Here is a 21,533-nt window from a genome sequence, read left to right on the forward strand (position 1 = left end):
AAAGCTGGGGTTTACCCGGTCAGAAATAGTTTGAATGACGAGTTTATGAACCAGCGTTAGAAATCAAGTGTTTATGGTTGTTGCACGCTGGAAAGCGGAGTGAAGAGCCGAGCGCCATTAAGACGGTGAAAGCTATTCCACCATCTGACGAGCACTGAAGAAGCAAACTGGCAGCTTCAAGGTTTCTTAATTTCCAACGGTTGGATTGTTATTTTATTTTATTTATAGGTTTACTTTCTTTTTAAAGATTACAGGGATGATACGATTGTGTCATGACCTTCGTTCTGCCCATCTGAGAAATGGCCGCTATCTGGCTTTGGGGAACACTTGTAATTATTGTATATTTTCAGAATCCGATCTTTTGCCGAGTAGGTTTTCAACAAGGAATGTGTTTTGGTTGTTCGGTGCACAACAAACACTGTGAGTGGAGAAATAGGGGTCGAGAAGATTGAAGCAAACTGAAAAGCAAGTACGCAGAATAATAAACCGTCTGAATGTGGCCTCTAATGTAAAGACTCGAAAAGCTCGACATAAATACACCCACTCACACACGCATTCATACAGTGCTTCTATATCACTCCACCACACAGCTTTCAATTTGGGGTCAATATCTTGCCCAAGGACACTTCTGAATGCAGACTGGAGGTGTCGGGGATCGAACCACCGGCCCTCTGGTCAGTAGACAACCCTGAGCCACAGCTGCCCGAAGGATAGAGAGACCAGAGCACAAGAGGAATAAGTCGAAAGAACTATACAATAAATTAAAATATATAAATATAAAAAATATGAGAAAAATATGTGCAACATGTTCCAAATTGTGCAGAAGACGATGTGTAGATCAATGGTGTGTGTGGGTTAATGTCCATTAGGGTCTCTGACCTCGTTGAGAAGCTGCTGCTCCTGTGGCGTGAGGACTTGGTCGTGATGTGACTGCAGCCGTCTGCCAGAGGCTCTCAAACATTTTTTAATTCCAGAGTTGTCTTTTCACAGTAAGAAGTTTCTGGATTTGAGGGCTTTTCTGTCTGGAGTTGGACTGTTGTCCCTTTGCATGTGGGGCTTTTCTCCAGGTACCGTTTTTAAAGGGGGTTAGAGTTGTTTACTTTTTAGTTTTTTCTTCACCTCCTGCGTCACGTTCAACGTCACAACCGAACACTGAGAAGCTCTCTCACCTCACTGTCTGCCAAATTATCACGTCCACCCAGGTGTGTCTGCCGATCGGCGCCGCAGCCGATTAAAACCTGCGTCTACCGCAGAGTCGTTTGACCCGGGGGTGAAAGTCGCTTGAATTAATTGTCATTGCAGACAAAAGCCAGATGTTAGTGGGGGTTTTTTTGACCTGTGGAAAAAGGGGCTTTTGTTGGCTCGGCGATATGCTGGCGACATGTCCAGGGTGCGACCCCGCCTCACGCACAATGTCAGCTGAGGATAGAGAATGGATGGATGGAGGATTCCCTGACTTGTAGCATGAGAGGGAAGGAGGGAGGACACAGGGACGGTTTACAAGAGAGAGAGAGCATGAAGAGAAAACTGCCACTTAAACTTTATTTGTTGTTTCCAGTATCGGATGCAACTGTGTGTGATTCTGTGAACGAGCTCTGATGTTTAACAGACCACAGTCTCTGTATGTGTCAACAGTGATGGCAACATATTGCATGACTCATTTGAATGTGCGCCTCAGTGACTCAGTCATTATGAACAGTTATGAGGAGTTATGGTTTCCACTTAACGGCAGTAATTGGTGCTCTAATAATTTGATGCTGATTGCGTATATTTATCATTATTCCATTTATCATGAAGAGGGAGTCCTTCTCTTTTTTTGCGGTCGTTCTGGAGAAGCGTGCGTGGGACCAGAGGCTTTTTGGTTCAGTGCCAGCAGCGTCGGGAAGCATCTGGGTGGAGAAAATGAAACAGCGGCTCTCGCCTCTCTCTTCATTACCACCATTGAGATGCCCTTGAGCAAAGCACTTAAACCCCAACTGCTCCAATGAAGCTGCTCAGTGGCCGGCAGGTAGCACGGTGTGTGAGCGTGTGAACAGGTTGTCCCTTAAAAAGACGCCCAGCGACTCGTTCCTGGTTAAATAAACATAAGCTCACAGGCTGGTGTTTGACTGAGGCTGTAACACGAGGAAAAGAAGAAATAGAATCGGGGCTGGAGAAAACGATTATTTTCATTATTGATCAGATCATTTTCCAGATCAGTCAACTTATCGTTAAGTCTTTAATGCTCAGTTTTCCACAGTCAATCTCTAATGTCTTGTTTTTATTTCATTTACCATCGGAACAGCTGCAAATCTGCACATTTAAAAAGCTGGAAATGTTAAATATTTAATTATTATGCTTGAACAACAACTGAAGCAATTATCTAATTGTAAAATTTTTTTAATCAACTAATTGTTGCAGCTCCAGAAGAACTGAATTAAATGAGGGATTTTAAAAGTAAAACATGAATTTACTTTTTAAAAGTAGAACCTAGAACGGCACGCAGCACAGCATTCTGCCAACGGCCTTATCTCGCAATGTCAAAGAAGATGATAACAAAATTCATGGATCTGCACCAAAGTGTATTTCTGTGCAGAGGCTGATAAAAACCTACCCCCCCATGAAACCGTGTTTCAATCTGTGAGAGATTTATTTGGATCTGCACCAACTCATTGATATCAGTCCTGTAAACAGACCACGTTTTTCATGCCTCCACTTGGATTATTTTCAGATAAAGTGATTGAGTTTCAGTGGTCAAAGATCCCAGTGATCTGATGTGAATCTGGAAAATACAGTATGTAGAAATATATACACGGAAACTACTGGATGGCGGAGGCAGTTTTTCTAGTTTATCATCAAGATCAATGAATTATTCTCTGTGAAATGGGTGAAAATATCAAAAATGTCTTAATTTGTTCCTCTAGATCTGCAGTTTTTTCCAGATCCACAACAAAATGTAACGGGTTCTTTATTGGCCCATGTCCCATCCTTCCAAGTTCCGTGGAATCTGTTGAGTGGTTTTTGTTTAATCCTGCTGACAAACAAACCCACTAACAAATATGCGGGGGGGGGTGGGGGACATGACTTAACTAACCCCAAAACTAAAATGTAGGCCTTGTCTTCATATAATTTGACCTGCGTAGTTTCACAGAACATTGTAGTTTGACTCTGCGTCGTCTGTCTTGGGAAGTGTTGAGTCCAGGTCTTCTCTTGACCAGAGGCATCACGACTCTCACTGCAGAGAAGCTGTACAACCCCCAGATGGCTTTTAAAAGTCTAATCCTCCCCTCACTGTGAAAACCAATTATTTGGATTTCCAAGTAAAAGTGATTTAATCTTTTCTCCCATTAATAGAGCAAAGATGTGGGTTGTGTCCTGGGAATTGTAATTGGGATCATGCAGAGGTAGGTGGCAGCAGAAGGCTTCTCACTCCTCATACTTCTGTCTGTGTCTGTTCAGGCGAGGGACCTCCTGCGGATCGGACCGTGGTGATTGAAGAGTACCGGTTCTTGTCTCAGAAGCTGTTTGCGGCCGTGTCCGTCTTCGCCGGCCTCGGGATCCTGCTCGGCATCGTCTGTCTCACCTTCAACATCTACAATGGAAACGTCCGGTAACTTCCCTAATGGAGAATGAGAAAGAATTGGGCCCGCACTAATAAGCCTTCAAATATGACGTGCCTTCATTTATTCAGCTTTTATAATTAGTCAAGAGATTAACAGAGAATTAACGATTTTTTGACTATATTTTTGATTATAATAAGAATAAGTATGAGCTGTTTTATACCTATAAGTCTTATACCTTATATCTCTTTTATTTTTATATCTTTTGGTCTGTTGATTAAACTTAAGAACAACATTTCATGACATTGTCAGTGATTTGATTGTAGTTTTTCTGCTTCTACTCTCTGCATCTTTGTCCTTCCGTGATGCTTCAGTGAAATCCTTTTGAAAATAAAGAGGAAGGTTTATTTTTAAATTTGAACATAACGATAATTGACGGCTCATTCAAATGCGGCGTCAAAGGTGAAAGACGTGGTTTTGTTCCACGAAGGTCGCCTGTTCAAAAACACACAACAGCTCAGAAATCCTGAAAGGAACTGAGAACCTCCTACTGCTCGAGTGGAGCCGATCAAAAGCGAGGAGACTGTTGATTTTTAAAATGCATCACTGTCGCTATGTCTACGTCTGCTGTCCAGTTTAGAAATGCTACTGGTCCCATTTCAGCTTGAAAACTCTGTCTCATACAGACTAGTCGGGGCCTATTGGCTTTAACCACCCGTTTTACTTCATCGATCCAGTTCGTGGAGCCCAGTAGACAAATCATTCACGACCGGCAGTGAAAGCAAAAGCTCGTAAACACTTTGAGTCACAGTCCCAACAAGAAAATAAATACCTGCTCTTACTTTCCAACATTGTTTCTCATTGAGTAAACGATCTGCTTCCTGTTTACACCGGCACGCACATGCCCTGTGATTGGTCACATTATGTGCCTTTTCAGGTGTGTTAGTGTGGACGGAGATTATTACTGATATGGGTTTACAAGATTATTTTAGTTTTTAAATGTCGATTTGAAATAATATCATATTAGTATGGATGTAGGCTGAATTTGAATATTGGTCTTATTTGTGAGACAGCTGATGGTTAGTGGCTCTGACGCCTCACAGCAGGAAGGTTCTGGATTCTAACCTGATGGTCGACTGGGGTCTTTCTGTGGGGAGTGCACACGTTCTCCTCGTACCTGTCTGGGTTTACTCCAGCTTCATCCCCCAGTCCAGAGACATGCAGGTTCGAGTTACTGGAGACTCTAAATTTCCAGTAGATGTGAGTGTGAGTGTGAATGGTTTCATGTCTTTGTGTGTTGGGGGCTCCTGGGAGTGGCTCCATCCACCCAACGACCCACAAAGGATAAGCTGTGCATAGATAATGATGGATGTGAATGGGAGGGGAAAGAAACTTGCATGTTTAATGCAGTGAAAAAGCTGAATGGCGCTTCTGCCTGTTAAGTTAGTGTTACTACCTTTCCGGTTTCATTGTCACTGCCCTGGAATATAAATCCTTCCTTTTAAATTGTGTCTTTTGATTGAGGTTTTTCCAGCTTAATACACGTCTGTGAACCGAGCGCAGCTCTGATGTCTCTTTCACATCATATTTTTATGTTTGACCTGGGTCAAACTGATATAAATGAGCTTATCATTTTGTGCAGAAAGCAGCAGAGCTGTGTTCCTCTGTGGACCTCCGGCTCCTGTTTGCGGCTCAGACCTCCTCCGGCTCTGATTATATTTCAAACACAATTGCACCGAAGGCTCCTCTCAGCAGCTGGAACACCGAGTCAGTTCAAATCTAATCACATTCATTCATCAAGTGATTTATTTTACTAAACAAGTTGGCTATAGCAGCTGCTAGTGTAAAATACACAAATACAAACAGGAAAGAGTCAATCTGTGGAAACGTAAACACGCTGACACTTTAAATATCAGCTGTTGTTTTAGTAAAGTTTTATTGCAGAATATCAATCAAATTGTATTTGTATAGCCCATATTCACAAATCACAATTTGTAAAAAAAATAACTTTTATCAGGGGAAACGTAGAAACCTCAGAGAGCCACATGTGAGGATCCCTCTGCCAGGACGGACAGAAGTGCAATAGATGCCACGTGTAACGGAGAACATCAGAAAGAAAAGAGTATTTACAGCATTGGTTAGAATAAACAGTTTGTAGCATAATGGAAGGTCAATGAATTGATGGATTATTGTCAGTAATGGTCGAGTATCTGAGGAGACATATTTTATATCATGCAGTCCTGTTGTAATCCTAGTCCACGATCAGGATCCACCATCATGATCATGATCACCATCCGTCCATCAGGATCCACCATCAGCTGCCACCTCGATCATGGTCCACCACCACTATCAGATGCCAACACGATACAGGATCCACCATTACGATCACGATCTCTGATTCGCGATCCACCATCATAATCCACGATGTGATCGCAGTTTTTAATTCATGTGTGATGGAATTATACCAGGGAGCTAATTTACTATGTTTTACACGTTTCTTTTTTGGAGGTGCTGTGGAGTCTAATGTTAATCGTAATGAGTTTATGGAGCTATCGCCAAGATGGTCGATCTCAGTGGAGCTCGGGTTTTTAAAGAATTCGTTGGTTATATCGACGGATAATACGGGGTTAAATGTAATTGGAATTATTTCCTCATATTTAGCTACAGCACTATCAGGTAGACATCTAGAAAAGGAGTTTTTCATTAGTGGCATGTAGTCTGGTAATGAGAAATCCAAAGTTATTAAATTATGGTCTGATAGAATCGGATTATGTTGACAAGATGCATAGTAAAAAACCTCCTGCAGCACAATGAACCTCACATCACATTCCTGGTGTGTGACGACATTTAAGATTCTTCAGAGGTTGAGGTGGGGCAGTGTGCATGTGCGTATATGTTAATGTGTGTTTGTATGCAGAGTGTGTGTCTGCCGTACAGTAAATAAGCAGTGTGGCCTCAGGGCAACACAAGGGCACGTCAACGGGAGGAAACAAACAAAGACACACCTCCTCCTGCAGCGGGAGGAGCGGAGGTCTGGGTGCTGGGTGGGTGGGGGTTGTGGTTCAGTGCAGATTATACCAAACAAATGGAGCCTAACCCTGAAGAATGTAGATTTTCTGTTTATATACCACATAACCAGGCCATTGTTTGGTATCTTTTTTTTAGCACAACATTGCTTATATGAACAATCAGGAACAGGGAACAAACTCAGATTTGGGAAATTATGTGTTTGTTTGTTTTTTTTCTATAAAAACCACAAAAATGCTCAACGAAGCATTTTGAAAGTTGAAAATGTTAAATACAGGTGAAAAATATGAAGATATAAGTGTAAATCTGATGTAACATAAAGAAATATACACCTACTAGAAATATACACCTACTAGAAATAGAAAAGCAACTATTTAAAATATCTAAAAAATTAAACAACAATAAAAACATGAAAAAATACACAAGTACAACCAAATATATAGAACTTGAATTTGGAAAATAGACAAATCGTTTAATGTAAACTATAAAAACTTGCACAGGTCTTTTGTGTATTGTTTATCCTGTAAAATGAAAGTTTTATATTTAATTTTATTGATTGGATAATATAAACGCAGATACCAATATGTCATGCGCTACAGTCAGGTACTGAAGACGTTTCACTTGTGACAGGAAGTTTCCCTGTGTCACCATCCATTACATTAATGACTGTCGATCACACATCAGAGCGAGCGGCGTCCATGTTCTGGTTCAGAGTGATAAAATACGACCGACCGTCTGAGCCAGTAAATAAAAATAATAAAAATATCCATTAAAACCCAGGACGAGACCAATAAACAGCGATCGATGATGCTTCTGAGTCGAGAGCAGACGACAACAGGCAGAAATGTGTTTTTCTAACTGTGTTTGTTTTTCTGTCTCCGTGTGAATCCGTCATTGTTTCTCAGTTACATCCAGAACTCGCAGCCCTACCTCAACAACATGACAGCGGTGGGCTGCATGATGGCGCTGGCCGCAGTCTTCCCTCTGGGGATCGATGGCCACCACGTCCACAGGTCACAGTTCCCCGTCGTCTGCCAGGTAACAGACGGAGGGCTGGGGGAAAGAGAGTTTCACACATTTCATGCCGATACTAAAACGGCAGCTTTTACAAGGTCTGAACCCTCAAATGTAAAAGGTGACATTCATTTTTCATCTTGAGATGCTTGTGGCTTTTTTTTTTCTTCAGTTTTTTGTCCGTCACAACAAAGAAATTAATTTAATTTCCCTTTCAAAGGAGACCGGGGTTATGAATTGTATGAAAAGGGTTGAAATACAGCGAGCCTTTTATTGTAGGTGAATTAAACACAAAAACAAATCGAGTTACTCGCAGATCATTTGATTTACAATAAGCTGAAAGAAGGTTTTGATGGAATTATTGCTCAGTAACTCTGCACCTAATGTTATCTCCCTCAGCTTCACGTCCTACTGTCCAAAAGGTTCATATTCACGTCATCAGAACGTACAAGTCCACGTCTCTGCTCTCAAATCCAAACATTGACTCTCTGTGTTGGATTTGCGGTGCTGCCGGACCTTGCAGTTATTTTTTTTTCTTACGCTTCACGGCTGCAGCTGTCACTTCCACTAACGTCCTCCCCTGCTGTGAAATTGTGTCCCTACTCTAAGCGAACCCACATCTGGGAGTCGTGACGCCCGCAGAGCCGCGATGCTGCCGTCGCCTGTGGCGGGGAGGACGCGAGCAAATCAAGTCCGCGGCCGTTTAAGGATTTTGATCACGCACATTTAGCAGATGATCAAAGTTTAAACACTGACATAATTCATTATGCAACTGGACGTGTTTTTGAGTTTCCTGCCGTTGGTTTGTCTGCGTGCTGCAGGAACACAGAGGAAGGGATCCCGACAGTAATGAGGAGTGGGAGTGCTCCTCTGTCAGCCATGTTGAATCTCTGTGTTGTGGAGGCGATGGGGGAGATTTTCCATTTCTGTCGTTTCTCTGCTCTTTGTCCCGGCGTCCACTTATTCTCTCTCAGGCTTTGTTCTGTCTCTCGCTCTATTCGGGATATGTTTCATTATTCTCTCCATCTCCTCAAACTTATCAAAACTTATCTCTCAGCTACTCCTGCTCTCTCTCTCTCCCTCTCTCCATCCATCCATCATCTCCTCTTCCTCTCACCTCTTATGTGTTTTTCATCCCACACTTCTCTCCTCTCTTCATTATCACGCCTCTCTTCCCCCCTTCTCCTCTATATTTGTCTCTTCACTTACTCGTACTCCTCTCCCCTCTTCTTTCCTCTTTTTCTGTATTTGTCCTGCCTTCCTTTCTTTTTCATCCCAACGTGTCGATTTCTTTGTTCTCAGGTCCACCTCTCTGACCCCCTCCTCTCCTCTCCTCTCCTCTCCTCTTCCTCTTCCTCTTCCTCTTCCTCTTCCTCTTCTCCTTTATTGAACGTGTGACTAAGACAGAAATGGTCACGGCATGTTTCTATATTTCTACCGTAATGAAAGTCTGTTTTTTTCCCCTGTGTGTTTCTTATTCTCCGCTGGAGGAAACATTTAATATCAATAAAAAGTTTCCCCTCAACCACAAATCAATAACTGTAATTAGCTGCAAGTGAAACATGGTGTGTGGGTGTTTGTGCCCTGGGTCTCGCCTCTCAGGCTGCTTGTTGGTGGAGCTTGTAAAGAATGAAAAACTACTCCCAGCTCCTCTATGTGGTTTTTATACCAAGTAAAAAAACATATTATCTGTCTTTTTTTATTTATTTACAGGGGATATTTTCTTTAAAAATGCTTGAATGTAAAAATAATTTTAGATTTTTAATTACATTTTTCAAATTTTTATTTCAGATTTTCTTTCTTTCAAATTTAATTTTCAGTATTAATCAACATATATAATTTATCACAGATGAAGACAGATTCTGTATTATTTCAACTCTATTTTATTATATTTTCATTAATTACCATTTTAAACCCCAGTCTGCTAAAAAAATTATATGAATAATCATATATTATCATCTTATTGTATAACTACTTTACATAGTGTTACAAACAATTTATTAAATGTTTATGAACTGAATGTAGATGCTTGATAAGACGACCTAAAGGAACATGTCTTTATTTACCAGAGAGTTTATAGATAGATTATACAGCCTTTACCTCATTGTCCCCCCAAATCTGAAACTCAGTCTACACCTCTGAGGAAAAAAGCTTTTAAAATGAAACTTCTTCTCTCCTCTTATTTCATCTGTTTCCTTTCCTCCCTGCTTCAGTTCCGCCTGTGGCTCCTCGGCCTCGGCTTCAGCCTGGCGTACGGCAGCATGTTCACCAAGATCTGGTGGGTCCACACCCTCTTCACAAAGAAGGAAGAGAAGAAGGAGAAGAAGAAGGTAAGGAGGGCGAGTGGGAGAAAGGGAGGGAGGGAGTGAGGGAGGGAGGGAGGGATAAGCCTCTCAGCGGTCTCAGGAGGGGAGAGGAGGAAGAGGGAGGCCAGGCCATGCAGCGTGTGTGGCACTGGCTGATAAAAAAAATAAAGTTAGAAATGTCTAAGTTCCTAGTAACATAAGCTTCTCAGAGGCCGGCTCGGCATCGCTCACTGTGGCTGGGTTGTAGCGAGGGAGCGGGGATAAAGGTTCTGGACACACACTGACATACATGCTGTTCTTTAACACACGCACATGCTAAGCACATGTTCCTACACACATACCTGGGAACATGCAGATTTTGGACGCGCAAAACCTACATCATCAGATGTATTTGCCTGCTGGTGTGTGTGTGTGTGTGTGTGTGTGTGAGACAGAGAGAGAGAGAGACAGTGTGTGTGTGTGTGTGTGTGTGTGTGTGTGTGTGTGGCTCCTCTTGAAGATAGTGTATCCTGGAGCCAGGGAGATACAGCCAGTCTGCGGTGCGCTGTGGGAATTTCTAAGACCTAATCAGAAGAATGAGAGATTAAGCCATTTATGGAATATTTATGAATATGGATGAGTATTAAAGTTCTCTGCTGAAATCCAACCTTCGGGGGGGGGGGTTTATTATTTGAGCCAAAGCACAACGAATCGCGTTGACTTTCAACTCGCTTCGTGTCCACAGCAGGGCAATTTGCTCAGCGCGAGTATTTTCCCCAAAAACTTTGAACAAATCTACCCTATTCAAATCCTTCTTAACGCAACTCAAGTGGAGAGGGCGCCCGACCCCCGTGTAACGCGTTTTCATCCTCATTTAGTTTTTCAGTCTTAGTCGCTGTACGCTTGAAAGCTGTTACTATGTTGGAGGCGGCGGGAGTAAGCCAGCGTGGTCGAATAATAAAAGAAAACGTGTGGAAAGACGGGAGGGGAGCACGGGCAGAGCTCATTGTTGCTGCTTGTTTTCTGTTACGGGTGAACGGCTTCCATTATAGCTTCAGTTAAGAATAATGGAGTTGATATCAGTCGCGTTTAGAAGCCGTCCACACAAAAGCAGCATCATCCCAGCTTGTATAAATGATGCTTTCAGGTGGCAGCATAAATATAGCCACCGCTGTCCTCTGTGTGTTGCTCGCAGACACACACACACACACACTCACACGCTAACTCCCGCTGCTCCTAAAATACACTTGTACACACACACACAGGCGCAGGTGAGACACATTGTGAAAGACAATTCGTGCCCAGTCATGCAGAAATCACAAGGACGCCTGTCGGATTATTTGTCCTGGTTGTTTGTCTTTGTTTGCACACTGGCTCATGGTGCCCTTGGATAGTGATGACTTGTGTGTGCATGTGTGTTCATTCTCTTTCTCGTGTGTCTTTGCCCCAAACTCACACAGCAACACTTGGAGCCATGGAAACTCTACGCAACAGTTGGAGTGCTGCTGGCTATCGACTTCCTGTCACTCATGATTTGGCAGATTGTGGATCCTCTGCACATTACGGTCGAGGTAGAGTACGAGAGACGGATGAGATAATTTGTGTGTCATCACCCATTTGCAGGGAGCGCGCGGCCGCCGTCATCAGTCAGCAACACAGTAATGAGACACCGAGCCTCGTCTGTAGAAATGTTCCTTCATTTTGATTCATCTTACACTTACAATCTCAAACAGGGATAAATATGGTGTCATTTCACGAGGCACAGATGAGGAGCAACACTATAACCGTGACATTTATGGCTCGAAGAGTTATATTTGTTTGTGTGGTAATGTTTGATTGAACCCTGAGCACTGTTTAAGGCACCCCGTGGCATTCGTGTAATAAACAAACATCTCCTCTAATTAAGCATTCATCAAGCAGCCGGGGCGAACGTGTTGAATGAACTTCCTGCTTCATAAAACCCTTCAGATGACCATTAAAACTTTTACCTTTGACTTAATCAAACCTGCATTAATCAGTATTTTCATTATTAACATTCAATTTGAACTCACAGTGCAGAAAACACAGATTTATGAAACAAAAACCTGCTGCTCTGGTGATTGTTTGGTGCGTTTCAGCCTCTTTTAGCTCGTGGTTTCGTTTGTTATACAGACCCTGTAGGAAGCAGAGCTAGATGTTGTTACCTCTCCAACAGTCACACCTTGTGTAGAATTTTAAATAGCCATATTTCATATTTATTGGACATCTGATAGTCTATTAATTCAGTCGTCTGTATCTCCGTCTTGTCGGAAGAACCTATTTACCCGAGGGGATCAATGCCTGTGCTTACTGTGCATGTTTGCCTCGTTCTCCACTGTGCGCCGCTCATCGTCTCATCCTCCTCTTGTTATCTCCCCCCTCCTCTCTCTATTCCTGCCTCTCCCCGTCGCTCGATCTCTTTTATCCCCCATCCCTCTTCCCTCTGCCTCCGTCTGCCATGTGAGTAGAAGTTCACCAAGGAGGCCCCGAAAGAAGACTTGGATGTCCTGATTCAGCCCCTGTTGGAGCACTGCAGCTCGGAGAAGATGAACACATGGCTCGGTATCTAAAGTCTCTTCTATTCTCTGGTTTCTCAGTCTGTCGCTTTTTTTAACTCTTTGCCGTGCTCTGGTTCTGGATGTCTTTGTCGCACACTTGGACATATGCAGACACATATGCGTACAGACACACACACACACACACACACACACACACACACACACACACACACACACACACACACACACACACACACACACACACACACACTCACACACGTCCCCGCCATTCACTCTGAATTAAACAACCTCCCTCGTCCCCCGCCGCCCACTTACGTTTGATTCCTCTTTCTTTTCCTCTGCTCTCGCTTTCCTCCCTCCCCGCTTCTCTTCTTTTTTGTCGGCCCACGCAGTCCCCCCTTTCTCTCCCTCTCTCTCTTGCTGTCTGTCTCTCTGCTGTCTTCCTTAGCGTGGCAGCTCTTATGAAAGTATAATGGTGCTGAAATTCAAATAATGTGGGTCATAAACTGGGCCATTGCCCCATAGCATTTCCTCTCCCAGAGAAGAAAAGATGGCGCTTTAATATCGTATAAAGAAACAATGGACAGTCTGAAGAAGTGTCAAACTCAAACTCTTTTCTCCGAATGCCTTTCTACATATTCAACCTTTGTGCTGGATACTAAGAACGTTTTTGGTTTTATACCTGAACCCACTCATACTCCACTCTAGTCTTTAATAGATTATATCTATGTTATAACACGTAAAAACATAACTTGAGATTTCTGTAGCATTAAATTAAAGCTGACTTGCAAGAGAAGGAGTAGAAAGAAACATACGTTTTTGCAGGTGACAAAAATAACGTGAAGAAAGTCCAGTATCATGTTTAGTGTTATTACATGAAAAGTTATATAATCATCAAGTTCGTGCTCGCCCGCCCTGACGGGGACGTGATTGTCGGGATCAAAACTTCACGCCAGTCCAAACTCCAAATGTAAACCTCTCTGGTACGAGAGGAAAAGGTCGGGGGTCCACCACCGTCGGTGAGGTTCATTGTGTGGGAGCCGTGAATGACTGCACCAAGTTTCATGGCAACACACACAATAGTTGTTGAGATATTTCCACACAGACCAAAGCACACACAAAGACATCCTGTTTCAAAGAACACCTATTTTCTTATTTTTTTGCCTCGTACAATTTTTACCCCATTACTTTGAATTACTTCCAGTCTCACACATCTGCTCAGCCATTCACTCCTTTATCCTTTTCTCTCTCTCTGGCTGTTTTTCCCATAGGTGTGGTTTACGGCTACAAGGGTCTGCTGCTGCTGCTGGGTATATTTCTGGCTTACGAGACCAAGTCCGTCTCCACAGAGAAGATCAATGACCACCGCGCCGTGGGGATGGCTATTTACAACGTCGCTGTGAGTCAAAAGAAAGAAACAACACCATCAAGCCCGAACTCCGCTTCCTGGGTGGTTCTGTCCGCAGCCGTCTGAATAACATTAAATTAGCAATGAGTACGATTTTTATTGCCCCGTAGCACAGAATGATCATAATATATCTGCGGGGGTCAATCGGTGGCAGCGCCCCCATGATTACCGTGTCTTGCGTTGGGATTTCTGAGCTCAGCTTCCCTGCTTATGTCAGAACAAATAGCAGGCAACTGACCAGCGTTTTCACAGCTGCGAAGGCGTAAAAAGCCCGTTTCTCAAAGGGGAGCTGGTTGCACTTGCTGCCCGTCGTTTATAGAAGTTAATGGAGTTCACAGATAACTTAACGCTCCTTTTAATGCCCCTGCACAGTATTTGAGTAGATAACTGCCTTGAGGTTCACTCATTTCCCATCAATCCTCCAAACTCCCAACAAGAAGAAGTCAGCTGAGGGCACAGCAGGAATATAAATGAAAACTTTCCGTCTCAAAACAACCTCTGGGGCCTGAACATCACAGATTGACGATGTAGTCTAGAAGAGTACATGCTCGTGTAATGATTGGCTTGAACAATACGAGACAATACGAGGCGTACTTATGAAATATTCAAGTTTTTTCACAAGTACGTCTTGAGATTTAATTCTCTTAAAGGCAGATCTCTGGACGCATTTCTGTCCAAATGATAATACTGCCGGTGAAAACTGCTTCCTTGTATGAATCATAAATGTTGATGCGTGTGGTGCCTGTGGAGCAGCGATAGTAGCGGTCGTATCTCAGGTCTCTTTTGTAAAATGAAAATTCGTTCTCAGCGGGGCGTCCTGCTGGAATAAATGTTAACTAAAATCAATAAAATAACAAAGATTGCAACACAAACTTTTATATTTTTCTTTAGGTCTGTAGTAGCTCTCGGTCCCTTAGCTGTGTATACATGCACATCTGTGCACAGTGTGGGTTGTGCATCTTTGTACGCGGATGTTTCCCCGTCCTATGGTGGGAACAGGTTAAAACATGTACTCATTTGGGCGCTTTGCAGCCATCGGTCATAAACATTTTTCAGTGGCTGCTAATGGCAAGTGAATCATCTTAAACGGCGGCACCTTGGATGCACATTACACCAAAATAGCTGCCATTATGTTCACTTTAGGCACTTTAGACAAATACTCGCTGCCATTTCCTGACACTCTTGACACTGGGAAACTTTTGAAATTGATGTAAAATGTCTGGTTTTAAAGTGGTTTCTGTCACTTTAACTGCCAGAGGAGTTTTTCTGTTTGGATCAAAAGCCAGCAAAACATTTTTTCACTTTTCGTCCTTTTTTTTTTTCTCAAAACTGCCATTTCACAGAATTTCCTGTCCTTGCTCTGATCCCCATTAATAAATAAGAGAGGAGGCGTCCTAACGAGCAGTGGAAAGCTTATCAACTTGTACTTTGTGGATATGTAATTAATAACTGGATTGATCTCGCCTCTTCCATCAAGGGGAGAAGTTATCATTGATCTATCATTCATGGTTATTTACGACAGCTTTAAAAGTAGCTTGCAGCTCATTTCATCACATGCGTCTCTCATAATGTGAGACAAGTCCAATGTTATTATTTCATGTTATGATATTCTCATTTTGGTTTTATGATGATGTCAATAGTTAATGTTGTCTGTAAAGGGACCTCCTTCCTTTCTGCTAAGCTGCGAGCTTCAGGCCCTGATGAGATGACAATGTGGTGATTGTCAGTGCTGCTGCTGCCGCTCCAGTCATGACTTTTTAATGCTGTTTTCACATGGGAGCCCTCCCCGGCATGATAAACAGATGCCTAATGCTTTTATGGATGTGATTTTCTTCCACTCTCCTTCTCTCCCGCTACGACTCTACTTCATCCTCCACCTTCTCTCCTTGAACACCGCTCTGCCTCCTGCTTTCTCTTTACTTAAACCTCACCTCTCCCTTTCTGTCTTTCTCTCCCTGCAGGTGTTGTGCCTGATCACGGCTCCGGTGACTATGATCCTGTCTTCGCAGCAGGACGCCTCCTTTGCCTTTGCCTCTCTGGCAGTCGTCTTCTCTGCCTACATCACTCTGGTGGTGCTTTTTGTACCCAAGGTGCTGTGACTCATGACTGATACCTTTTAGTAACTCCTGTGCACGCCGACAATTACACTCCAAAGGTCAAACGTGTTAGTCTCAGTGTTTTTAGGAAGAGATTCCAACCTGGGCTGCAGGGTGCATGAAAATTACAAACGTCTGGAGGTCTGCCGCTTTTCAAAGTCACCTAAACACACGTCGAGTGCTGCACCACATTGGAATTGCTGCAACACTAGATATGAAGGCTACTTAAATATGCTTGAATAGGTTTTTGTTTGGGCCATTAAGATAATTATATATTAATTAAACAATTATTTTTAATAAAATCGTTTGAAGTTTAAAGATCTTAAAGAGCCCGACCGATATATCAGTTGGACAGACAGCAACATTATTATTGACGATATAAAGACTTTTGTTTTACAGATTGAACAATGCAGGAAAGATTAATTTATGTTATAAAAATAGGTTTTCTGTATTTGTATTTTTTAGTTTATGGTTAAACTATAAAACAGCAATACTCAATGCATTTATTTGTCATAAGGGTTTGATTATGACATCTTTGGAATCATGATTTTATTTATTTATATGTCAGCTGATTTATCCTCATCAGAAATGTTTTACTCCCTAATATCGGCAATGGCCCCCAAATCGGTCCGTCTCTATTATTTCCATTTTTCAAGAAAGGAAAATCCTCTGTCACACACAAAGTGAAACGCTGAACATCTCTTTATTTTATTCATAACAATATTACACTTGTACATAATATTGCTCTGTGCTGTTTGATATATCTGCTGCCATGTTCCAAAAACGTCTTACAAATGGGTTCCATGGGTTTCTGAGCTATATAAATAAAACGTATTACTGTTATTATTACATGTCTGGGAGCTGTTACATTGATTTGTTTGCGATAAACAGACGAGGAGCCGGGTGGATGCTCGTGAGCACTGGTGCAGGCAGAGGAAAAGAGCACCACCTACAGAAATTCAAACTTTATTAATTGTGAAAACACATCACATTATCGTCAGCACCGTTTGATAGTCGAGATGCTTCTGGCAGCGCAGTGCAAACACGGCCCAGCGGTGAGATCTCAGCACCGAAGAAGTCCAAAGAAAATAAATAACACTTAAGATAAACTTCAGTGATAAAAAAACATTTGTGAGCCTCCGGTAAAGGATGAGAGATCTGGCTGAAAGGGCTGCAAATATTTAAGCCGCGCTCTCATTAGGTGTCCTCTGCAGATGCATTATTCATTCGGTGCGGTGCCGTCTCAGGACCGACTTTGTTCTTTATTGACTTCCTGCTCCCGCGGTGTTCCAGATGCGGCGTCTCATCACCCGTGGCGAGTGGCAGTCGGAGCAACAGGACACGCTGAAGACCGGCTCGTCGACAAACAACAACGACGAGGAGAAATCCAGGCAGCTGGAGCGAGAGAACAGGGAGCTGCAGAAGATCATCCAGGAGGTGAAGACATTATACAAACACACTTTTATCATTATTATTTATCATGTACATCCACACTGTACATTTCCATATCATTAACATTTTGTCCCGGGAAAGACAGACGCTGTATTATACATATATTCATGGGCTTATAGATAAGACACGTTCATGTGCTGTATCTACATGCAGATAGTATGTAAACTGTTGATTTTTTTACCGTGTATATATGTGAATCACACAAACCTGTGGACATGCAACGCTGCATATTATGAGGAAATGGAGAATAACAGTTACGCAATACAATCTTATCATGTTTCCTCTGCAGTTATGGGTTTATCTACTGTAGGATTTTCTTGAAATGGCACGAAATTCTTTTTTTTTTCCGATAACACGTGATGTTTCACCGACAGTCTGTTTATCTGTTTATCCTCACGGGGTCACAGGGGAGCTGGATTATGTTTAAAACAGCAAATCCTCACATTTGAGGAGCGAGTAGATAATATTTTGGCAGCTAAAAGATGACTGTGAATTCAATTCTGTTAAATTTGACTTGTGTAGCCCCAAATCAAAACGGTTGTTCTTTTAGTCGGTGTTTCTGGTCCATAAATTATCTGTAAAAATAAGGTTTGAGTATTTTACATTCAGGAGAAGATTATCTAGGGTTAATATTGATATGTCACTCGAGGAACGTGCCGGGCTGATGCACTTCAGAATCATTAATGAAGTCAAAGAGTCCTTGTAGTGGACTTTACGAAGCTGGAAGCCGACTGGAGGCCATGATGATTTATGTATTGTGGAATCGTGCTAAAGTCCAGGTCATCTCATTCATTCATTCATTTCATTCTGTTTAAAGATTCCTAAGCACTGTGATTTACAGTAAACAACACTTTTATATCGCCAACAGTTACATTTACTCCCATGATGACATATTGCATCTGTGTTTTTTAATATTTTAATTCCTTATCTGTTTAAATATTAGCTTCTATAGTACAAAAGGTGTCCACAGTAGGAGGTATAGTTATTCACAAATGTATTAATGAAAACCTATATGTGTTTTTATATACGGACCAAACTCTGCTTACAGCTAAATTAGGGTGCATTATGAATCATTTGTTAAATCTTTAATTACTGCTTATAAATGTTAAATAGGGGGCGGTAGAGTTTAGTGTTACAGTCGCCAGAAATAGAAATGGAAAGTACAGCCAGAATTACACATTACATATATTACCAAGGCCCAACAGTCCGTTTATGAAACCACATTTAAATTCTCTAGATCCAGATTTCTATTTGGATCTGCACCAATTTGGATCCCACACACTCAAAAGCATCAGTCCCCTAAAGATAACCGACCTTTTTTCTCATCAAGATTCATGAATTATTCTCTGAGAAATCGAGGAAAATATTGAAAAACGGCCTTTGGCGGAGGTAATAAACTCAAGGATACGAGATTTGATCTTGTGAGTGAAATTTTTAAATATTGAACGAGGTTTACATTTACAAAAAAAGAGCAGGATTTGAAGATATGACAAAGATATTTTAATATGTGAGTCAAAGTCAATTTTATTGTCAATTCTGCCATTGAAATGCTGTTTCTTTCTGATCCCCGGTGTAAACATATAAGTAGACAGAACATATCAAGTAGTAAAAACATAGTACAACATAGTATGCAGTCAAAAAAACTTCTCAAATACTGAGGTTTGATGTCTGATTCCTGTTTAGTAAAGGAAAGTTAAAGTCCATTGTCAAGTGATCACTCTCCCTTCGTTGTGTTTTCAGAAAGAAGAGAGGGTCTCGGCGCTCCGCAACCAGCTGGCTGAGCGACAGTCTCTCCGCAACCGCCGCCGCCCGTCCACGGGCCAGAACCAGAACCACAACGCTCCGCCGCCCTCCTCCCAGCCGGACCCCAAGTCCCTGCTTCCCCCGCCCGGCTACCCCAACCCCGCCACGGACAATCACGCGCTCCCGCCCTCCTTCTCCAACTCGTCTAACCTCTACCCGGCGGACAGCAAGATGAGCCGCAACCACTGTCACAACAGCCAGATCCCGCTGCTGTACAAGTAGGCGAGGCCCGGGGCGGAGGTGGGTGAGGGGGGCGGGGGGGGGAGAGGCAGTCACACGGTGCACACAGGGGACACAAAACACACGGAGACACTGGGACTATCACTTGTTGACTTGAGCACGGCGGTGTGGTGACACCGTTTGAAATGAAGAACACAGGGGCGCTTCACACCTGGCTGCTTCGGGGCGGGGGGGGGGAGGGGGTCACGCAGGTAACAGCCGTCCTCACGCTTTTGATCTCACTGTGTTCAACTCAGCAACGAGGCACTCGTGACGCGGCGGCGGCGGCGACGAGCACATCTCCAGACCGGCAGCACCCGAGGTCCTTTGCAGAGGTCACGTGAACGGACAGATCTCCTCGTCATCGTTCCGCTGTGGAGACGCCGCGTCGGGGATCTCATCAAAGGAAACATTTGTGTTCGTGTCTTTGCGATGTCGTCTCCATCTTTTGTCTTTCAAGTTCGTGGACTAGACAAGCACATGCAGTAGTGGTTTATATCGTTCTGTAATATCTGATCCGTCTTTTTTGTCATGGAGTCGTCGTTTCCAATGATTTGTTTACTTTTTCCGGAGCGTTGTGCAAACTGAGATTTACAAAAAAGGGACAAAGCAATGTACAGTTTTATTTCCTCCGACGTTTCCTCTGAACGATGGCTGAGCTCGACTGTGTTTCCCTGACAAGTGATAACGTGCTTTGTTAAACAGCCATAATTTAGAAGGGCCGAGGAGCTCAGCATGTTTAGATGTTTGTTGTCTGGACGGTGTTTTCGAGTACAGCATCTTAAACACTGAGTCGTCTGCTGATGTATGAATATTAGACCTATTTTAAAGGGAGGAAATGATCAAAGCTTGCTGACGTATAAGGACAATTTTGATAGTTTTGCCATTTGAAATGATGTTTGTATTTTTCGAGGTTTGTGTTGTATCTGCTCAGCAGTAAAATACCGTTCTAGTCATCGAATAACTCCCTCATCCGGCACCTAGAGCAGATAGACGTCCCCCTGCCCTCTGCCGCAGCCACAGGCGCAGCAGCTGATTGTTTATCTTTTGTAGGTAATAACTGAAAAAAAAATTCCAAATCTACGAAAACCCAAACTCGGCAGAAGAATACTTTCTACTTTCTGCCTCCAGAAAAGAAAAGCCCGTTTATATTTGTACAGCAGCGGTGTGTTGAGATGCGAGGCTTCTACGATGGCTATTTCTGTACGGATTCAGAGAAAGCACAGTTTTTTATACGTGTGAATTTGTTACGTGTTTTTTTTTATTTATAAAAAAAAAAGACAAAAAGGACGTCGTTTTATGTTTTCCCATAACGGACAATCTGGATGGATGCTCTTTTTATTTTCTACTTTTCTTTCTCATCTTGCCTTTGAACTGTACCATGTATCAAAGTGGGATATAAGTGATGTGACGCACTGTATTTATTCAGCAGTTAATCTGGATATTCTATTTCATTCCTGAGCTATTTCCAGATTTTTTTTTTAGAGCAATGGTACTTGGAACAGCTTAATCAGCAGTTAAAACAACGCTCTGTCGAAGGTTTTTAAAAATACTCAGTATGTACTTCAGTGTGCACTTTAAGGAAAACAAACTACTCACGCTGTCATTGGAAAACATCGTAGCTCAGGGTTCACGGAGCGGGACAGTCATAGATGAATGAAATAGGCCGTATTTATTAACTGTGCAGTTCATGGATCACATAGTGTAACATATGAATGCAGAGATAAACTAGGAAATGTTCTATTATATTGCACATATATGAAAATATACATGGATTTTGGGATATTTGTATTCACTATATCTAAGATCTCTAAATGTTAATATATTTCAGAGTATGTGTATGCAAATATATGGATAGAGTAAATAAAGTAATTGTTTTTTTTTTCCCACGTGGTGTTTTTGCTTTTGCAGCAGCGGAAACTGTAGATCGAGAAAAACAAATAGAAGGTGGCTCAGAGAGCACACACCTCCACCAACGCTCGATCTCGCCGTGTGGGCGAAGGGAAATCTCGGCTACACCTGTTCTTCCAGATCTGCTGCAAACTTTAACGTGTGGTTTCTTGGGTGGTGCCCCGCACCCCCCACAATATTTCATAGCAAACAGACAACAAGGCACAGATCTCCACCGAGAGCCAACTGTCTCCTTAAAGTTA

The 21,533-nt window shown here is 42.5% G+C and overlaps 1 protein-coding gene across 1 annotated transcript in view; it reads left to right on the top strand.

Moving 5' to 3' along the window:
* Positions 1–21,265, top strand: part of gabbr1a (gamma-aminobutyric acid (GABA) B receptor, 1a) — a 68,946-nt gene extending 47,681 nt beyond the window's left edge. The window contains exons 16-24 of the mRNA XM_035163263.2: positions 3,439–3,589; positions 7,472–7,604; positions 9,794–9,910; positions 11,326–11,436; positions 12,352–12,445; positions 13,674–13,801; positions 15,772–15,900; positions 17,200–17,343; positions 19,099–21,265. Of these exons, the coding sequence (XP_035019154.1) occupies positions 3,439–3,589; positions 7,472–7,604; positions 9,794–9,910; positions 11,326–11,436; positions 12,352–12,445; positions 13,674–13,801; positions 15,772–15,900; positions 17,200–17,343; positions 19,099–19,383 (1,292 nt within the window). The 3' untranslated portion in view covers positions 19,384–21,265. The remainder of the gene's footprint in view (positions 1–3,438; positions 3,590–7,471; positions 7,605–9,793; positions 9,911–11,325; positions 11,437–12,351; positions 12,446–13,673; positions 13,802–15,771; positions 15,901–17,199; positions 17,344–19,098) is intronic.
* The last annotated feature ends 268 nt before the right edge of the window (positions 21,266–21,533 follow it).

Source organism: Hippoglossus stenolepis, chromosome 8, assembly GCF_022539355.2.
Source record: "Hippoglossus stenolepis isolate QCI-W04-F060 chromosome 8, HSTE1.2, whole genome shotgun sequence".
NCBI classification, from domain to species: Eukaryota; Metazoa; Chordata; class Actinopteri; order Pleuronectiformes; family Pleuronectidae; genus Hippoglossus; species Hippoglossus stenolepis.